At 48.8% G+C, this 7,137-nt stretch overlaps 2 protein-coding genes across 2 annotated transcripts in view; both read right to left on the bottom strand.

The window, feature by feature from the left end:
* The window catches only part of CUNH22orf39 (chromosome unknown C22orf39 homolog), a 4,862-nt gene extending 3,413 nt beyond the window's left edge, over nucleotides 1-1,449 (bottom strand). The window contains exons 1-2 of the mRNA XM_007958454.2: nucleotides 1,426-1,449; nucleotides 1,090-1,257 (exon numbers count right to left, since the gene is read on the bottom strand). Coding sequence (XP_007956645.1) covers nucleotides 1,090-1,257; nucleotides 1,426-1,449 — 192 coding nt within the window. The remainder of the gene's footprint in view (nucleotides 1-1,089; nucleotides 1,258-1,425) is intronic.
* A 4,019-nt stretch (nucleotides 1,450-5,468) lies between these two features.
* Nucleotides 5,469-7,137, bottom strand: part of UFD1 (ubiquitin recognition factor in ER associated degradation 1) — a 31,073-nt gene continuing 29,404 nt past the window's right edge. Inside the window, 1 exon segment of the mRNA XM_007958456.2 lies at nucleotides 5,469-5,543. Within this exon segment, the coding sequence (XP_007956647.2) occupies nucleotides 5,469-5,543 (75 nt within the window).

The raw sequence follows: 7,137 nt of genomic DNA, 5'->3' as shown, positions 1-7,137 counted from the left end.
GGGTTTGAACCTCCAGCCTTCTGGTGAGCAGTCAAGTGCCTTAGGCACTGCGCCCCCAGAGCCCCCCCATGAGCACTATATCCTCACAAATATCTACTGGATCCTTACTGATTCTCTCTGCCCACCTCCCACCATGGGCCCAGGGCACCACTAGAGTGTGGGTGCCAGAAAGCTGGAGCCGTTCTCTTCACTCTGCTAACCCCAAGAACACCTGCTATGAACAGGGAAAAAAAAACCCACTGCCACTGAGTCGATCCCGTCTCATAGCGACCTCAACTGGGTTTCCAAGGCTGTAAATCTTTACATAAACACATTGCTCCATCTTCCTGCTGCTGAGCAGCTGGAGGGTTTGAACCACCAACCATCTGATCAGCAGCCAAATGCCTTACCCACTAGGACACCAGAGTTCCTCTGCCATGAATAAAGCAAGTGATGAAAATCTGCTGAATGAATGGATGACTAGAACCACCTCCTTACTGCTCCCTGCCCCTACACTCTCCACACCCTGGCAGTCAGAATGATCTTTAATGATAGAAATCCAATCCTGCATGCTTCCCTGAACACTTTCAGAACAGAATTCTCAACTCCTTATAAAGGCCCATCCTCCAACCCTTCTTCACCCTGCCTGCCCTCAGCTCCTGGCACCACGGCCTTCCTCCAGTTCCTCGGTCATGTCATCTACGGCTGGGTCAAGGCTGGCTCCGGGTCATCTAGGACTCAGCAACACCATCCTCCCCCAAGGCCAGCTGACCACCCTAACACTTGCAGGTGACCCTCTTCCTTCTCCAGGCCACTCCACAACCCCTCCTACCTTGTCTCCTTCATTGTCCTTAATGCGGTCTGCAAGGCCTGTTGATAAACCTACTTTTAACTTTTTTCAAAAAAAAAAAAAGGGAAGCTCGAGGAGGAGGAACTCTACTCCTACAGGGTCCCCGGGGCCTGGAACTTAGAGAGGACTTGGCACATGCAAGGGGATCTACAAATATCCATCCGCTGGGCAAGTACCCACAACCCGCACACACGCTGCGTGCCCGGGCGTGCCGGCGACGTGCCTGCTGGCGAATCGCAGCCCTGGCCTCCCCGGCGCACCTGTGCCTCGGCGCTCCGGCGTTCCTCCCACTCGCGGCAGCTGGCCAGGTCGCGGCGCCACTGCTCACAGGCCGGCTGCTCGCCGTGGACGTAGTAGTGGTGCAGGCGGTGCCTCGCGCTGCGGCACAGATCCCACTCGGCGCGGTAGGCCTCGCACGGACGCGGCGGCTGCGGCGAGAGGCGGGGCCTGAGTGGGGCTGGTGGTGCAGCCCACCCCAGAGGCCGCTGGACAGCCCGCCCTCCGACCCCGTCCCGTCCTGCCCAATGAGTGTCCAGTTACTGCGGCCGCCTAGTCCGACGAGGCCGCTGCGGATCCCGGGCACAGACCACCCTTACCCGCCAGTTGTCGCCGTCGGCCATGTCTGGGAGAAACCACCAAGCCCCGCCTTCTCAGCCCGCCAGCCAATAGAGATTGAAGAAAGCCGCCACTACAGTAACCAATGAATTCCTAGATAGAGTGGTGGCGTAGGGTCTAAGGCATTTGACTGCTAAGCAGTTCAAAACCACCAGCCTTGGAAGGATGATTGGGAAATCTACTTGTGAAGTGACACTGCCTCGGAAACACAGGAAGTCGCTATGAGTCGGACCTCACACCGCGGCAGTGAGGTTTTTTTTTTGACTTAACCTCGTCCACCTCCTACAACTGCTGGAGGGTCGGAACCACTGACATTTTGGTTAGCAGCCAAATGCTTTAACCACTACCTCACCCGAGCTCTTTCACCAATTTGAGAAGCCTTCAACAGGAGGTCCAGCTGGGGCAACAATAAAGCCAAGCGTAGTGGCGCGCGCGCCAGGCGGGCGGAAGGGGCGGGGCCGTGGGGAGAAGGTGCGGAGGTGTCTTGAGGACAGAAAGCCTAGGCAGGGGCCCACTGTTACCCGGAAGCCAAGAGGTGGAGAAGGAGCCCAGGCCTCACAGGAAGCCACAGGATGGTTGCTCATGAAACCACACGGTTCAGGCTAGTTTTTTCAAGAGCTTCATTATTTTCATAAATGCCAAAGGTCGGGTTAATTTTCTTAAGCACATAACCAAAAAACAAACTCACTACCATGGAGTTGGATCCGACTCATAGCAACCACTCCTTGGCTTTCCGAGACGGTATCACTGTGGAAATAGATTGCCCAACCTTCCTTCCGAGGAGTGGCTGGTGGGTTGAACAGCCAGCCTTCTGCTTAGCAGTAGTAGGCACTACAGCACCAGAGCTCCTACCTAAGCACATATTGAGCATCAATTCTGTCCCAGGAAGATACCAGGTCCTGGGGTAACTGGTCTCACCTGCACATCTGCTCAAGAGGATGAAGGTACACTCACAAAATACTTGGGTTGGTTCTGCACAGAATGAGGTGAGGGGCAGAATACAGGGTACTGCATAACCTCCTGAAGGGAACTAGCCCAGTCAAGGGCATGGAGGCTGAAGCTGGGCCTTACAAATCTGGAGGCGGCTTGTCTATCTGATAAACTGTAGGCTGTTATGAGGATATGAAGAGACAGAATGTTTACACACAGGAGAAATGCAAAGAGGCATGAAAGGCAAAAGAAAGAAACCAGAGGGCCTGTTCCACCCCCTGCAGTACCTCACACCTGGATACAGTGGCTCTCCAACTTCTGTTGTTGTTAGGTGCTGTCCAGTCGGCGCTGACTCACAGTGACCCAGTGTACAACAGAACGGAACACTGCCCAGTCCAACGCCATCCTCACAATCCTTGCTATACATGAGCCCGTCGTTGTAGCCAGCCAGTGTCAATCCATCTCATTGAGGGTCTTCCCCTTTTGTGGTGACCCTCCACTTTACCAAGCGTGATACCCTTCTCCAGGGAAAGGTTCCTTCTGACCACACGACCAAGTAGGTGAGACGAAGTCAGGCCATCCTCACTTCCAAGGGGCATTCTGGCGCACTTCTTCCAGGACAGACTTGTTAGTTCTGACAGTCCATGGCATTTTCAGCATTCCAACACTGTAATTCAAGAGCATCAACTCTTCTTTGGTCTTCCTTGTTCATTGTCTAGCTTTCACATGCATGTGAGGCGACTGAAAATACCACGGCTTGGGTTAGACGCCCCTTAGTCTTCAAAGTGACATCTTTGCTCTTCAGAACTTTAGAGATCTGAAGATTTTCCCAGTGCAATACACTAATTTCTTGAGACTGCTGCTTCCCTTTGAGTTGTGGATCCAAATAAAACAAAATCTTTGATAACTTCAATCTTTCCTTCATTTATTGTAATGGTGCTTATTGGTCCACTTGTGAAGATTTTTGTTTTCTTTATGTTGAGGTGTAATCCATACTGAAAATTGTAGTCTTTGATCCTCATCAGTTAAGTGCTTCAAGTCTTTACTTTCTGAAAGCAAGGTTGTGTCATCTGCACATCGCAGGTTGTTAATGAGTCTTCCTCCAATCCTGATGCTGCACTCTTCATATAGTCCAGCTTGGATTATTTGCTCAGCATACAGACTGAGTAAGTGTGGTGAAAAGATACAAGCCTGACACACACCCTTCCCGATTTTAAACCACGCAGTATCTCCTTCTGTTCGAATGATAGCCAACTTCTGTAGACAGAATCATTTGCTGGGGAGCTCCTTAGGACTGTGTTGCTGGACCCACCCCAGAAGTGAAACTAGGTCAAACTCACTGGAGGAGGGGCCCAGAAAGCTGCAATTTTACTTAGGGCCTGCCATTGAGGTGGCTGGCCCATGGAGGGACACTAAGACTACAGGCCAGGGTGCAGCAGTTAATGACCATGACCTTTGCTTCAGGTGCCCACTGTATATTATCTTTAATGCTCCCACCAGAAGACCCAACAACTGACTCTACCTCCTGACCCAAGCAGGGAGTGTTCCCTGCACTACCAGCAAGGAGCCAGAGGGAGTCCACTGCATACACAGTAAATGTGGTAACAAAGGCCCAGGGCCAGTGGCTTACTGTAATATCCTTCATTATGCTTATAATTACAATTTGTTGGCCAATCTGATCGACCAAAGAGGGTTCCCACTTCTGCTAGGGAAACTGAGGCCCCTTAGTGAAGGGTCAGGTAGGTCACTGAGAATTCATGTCTTCCAAAACCCTATCACAGTGGCCTGACCTCTGTGGTGACCATGTGGGCCACAGGGCTGAGCCCTGATGATTGACATTCGTTGCAAGTTCTCTCTGAGGACACCTGGGTGGACCCTGGGGTTGCCATCCTGGAGCGGTCAGCTCTTTTCCTCTTCTGAGTGTTGGAGAAATCCTGTCCCAAGGCAGACTTCTGCCAATAAGCAAGACAAGCCCTGGCACACAGAGGGAGCCCTGCAGAACCTCATCATCTCTACTCCTAGGGGTCAAAGAACCTCGTTTTTCCCTACATTCTCCAGGAGAAACCCTAGAGGGGCATATTTCTATCAGCAGGATGGGAAGTGGGGTGGGCACCTGTAAGGAAGCCTGCCTTCTCTTCCTGCTTGGTGGTGGTCCAGCCACCAATCCATGTTGTTACATAATCAAACATTTAGAGCCAGGTTTAGTCATTGCCTGTTTTTATTTGAAATTCCTGATTTAGAATTCTTTTCAAGGAATAGAAGAGATTAAGATAATTGGACTCCCATGCCAAAATATGTCACATTTCAGAGAGTGACAACCTCAGGCCAAATTAATCCTATTCAAAAATACAGACAGACCAGCAGAACTGTGGTAATTTACTACATTCAAATTGGGAGTGACGGTAGGGGAGAAGGGGAAAGTGGAGATCTTCAGTATTTATTCTAATATGCACATTTGTGCTTCAGCATAACTTTGTTTTACTATAGAACAGGTTCACTCAGGAGCCAAAGTTATTTCCACATGAAACTAAAATAAAAGTGGGTGCTTTGTTCAAATGAGGTTTGCCTTCTAAGGAATGGTACTTAAAACATTTTTTTTTTTTTTAAGTAAATAGAAATACCCTTTGTCAAATATTTAAATTGTAGCCAGAGTACTGGATATTCTCGGCTGAAGGCAATGTCTTAAGCAAATGACCTGGAACAAAAAAAGAAAGGCTAAATAATAATAATAATAATAATAATAAAACAGAACATCGCAAGTTGAAGGCAGGCAGTCCCTCCGCCAGCTTTATCAAAAAGGAGGGAACTCTGCTCTCACTCTGCCAGTGGGCGCCCCCAGGGGCTGAGCATAGCGTGGTGAGGAGGTGGCCAACTACCAGGACTCAAAGGCGGCTCTTTCCCAAAACCAAGCACACAACTATGAAGTCCTGCTGTTGCATTTCCAGGTCCAACTTGGTAATTCTAGGTAACGCTAAACAAACCTTAAGTAACAGAGCTTTCTCTGACAATAGTCTCATCCCTCTCAAAGCCAGTAACTAAAAAGCAGTATGTTGTAATCGATTATTTTATTTTCCAGTCAGTCAACAGTCCCAACTTAGGGTTTTCTTCCCTTTTTACGCAATGACTGTCCTTCTCCAGAAAATGCGACGAATCTGCCTCCAGCTTCATCCTAGGTGGAAGATAAAATACCATTTTCAGAAAATCCTTGGGGATTTATAAGAAATGTTCTGTTGACACATGTACCATCCCAGCCATTTTTCTTACTTTCTCATTATTCATAATAAAAAATCCATTTGAAATACAAATACAAACTGTAATTGACTAAACTGAGGAAATCTTAACTGTGAGTCTGGCACAGCCTACATTTTTAGGTTAAAAGTGCATTCTTTTACAAAAGCATTGCATTTTCAAGGTAAAGAAAATAAAAGAACACATCCAGAAAGTAAAAGTCACTCATAACTCTACTACCCTTTCTAAAAAAAAGCCTTCCATTCACTTTTCAGTGTATGATTGTATAAACTGTAATGAATTTCCCATCTCTTAACCTCCAGAGACTACAGAAGCTCCAGGGGCATAGTAGGTAAGGCATTTGGCTGCTAACCACAAAGTCTGTGGTTCAAACCCACTAGGTGCTCTATGGGAGGAAAATAAGGCAATCTACTTCTGTAAACATTTACAGCTTTGGAAAAGCAAAGGGGTTGTTGAGTTGAAATGGACTCCATGGCACTGGATTTGTTTTTTTTTTTTGGTTTTTTTGAAGAGGCTGCAGACTCTGCCACAGGTGGGCCCGTCTTCTACCACTGCATGACCCTTGCTGCTCAGGCTTTCAGGACGAAGTGCTGGGATGAAACATCCTCATGTGCCCACACACAGTCCTGGGTTTTCCTAAAAGCGGAATTCCGGGATAAAAGGGTGTTATGTGTTTTTAAGGCTTTTAATATACACTGACTACAGCAGTCAGAAACCTTCTAAGCTCTTCTCCTACCTGCAGAGAGGGGGCTTATTTTTCTAAACCCTTGAAAACAGGTGGTATCTTGGCACAATGACCCATTTCCCTTTGCTTTCACGGCTAGGCAGTCCCACTGCTTCCATCTACAGACGTTTTTTCTCTGGAAGAGGGTTCTGCTCTAACACCCCCCCCACTACCCTGAGCCCCCAGCACTCGTTCTGCCCACTCCTCATCCTAATGCAGCACTGTGGTGGTTCTAAGCCAGCAAGCGTGACCTACAGCCCAGCCAGTCAGTCTTCTCTTCCTGGAGCCTTCCGATTCTTCTGGTGTCAACAGTGGCGTCCGGGTTCTTTCTCCCCCGCCCCCAATCCAGTCAGTGGTACCCCAGCAAGCTCCTGGGGCCTCAGCAGCCTGGCCTGCACCAGCCCTTCCCCGGCACGGCACATGGTGCTGGGACTCCGTTTTCTTATTTCTGTCTTTTTTATTTTTGTGGGGTTCATCCTCCAGGATCTTCTGAAAAAGGCTGCATGAGGAGGATCTTACATGTCTGAAAATACCTTTTTTCTACCCTCACACTTCATTGATATGTTGGCTGTTTACAGAATGTTAGGTTGGGAAGTTTCCCCCTCAGGACTGTCTAGATTCCGTGTCCTACTAAGAAGCTGGTGCCATTCTCAGTCCAAGTGAAGCCTCTTTAGAGGTAGCTCCTTTGTTCCAAAGTGGGGTCATTTTCACCCGTTCTGAGCACTCTGGGGCCCTTCCAAGCATGCAAACGAATGCCCTTTGGTTTGGGGAAGTGATTTCCCTCACAACC

Source organism: Orycteropus afer, unplaced genomic scaffold (assembly GCF_000298275.1).
Source record: "Orycteropus afer afer isolate SDZICR_OR568_19922 unplaced genomic scaffold, OryAfe1.0 scaffold00986, whole genome shotgun sequence".
NCBI classification, from domain to species: domain Eukaryota; kingdom Metazoa; phylum Chordata; class Mammalia; order Tubulidentata; family Orycteropodidae; genus Orycteropus; species Orycteropus afer.
This window is presented reverse-complemented; position numbering and strand designations above follow the sequence as displayed.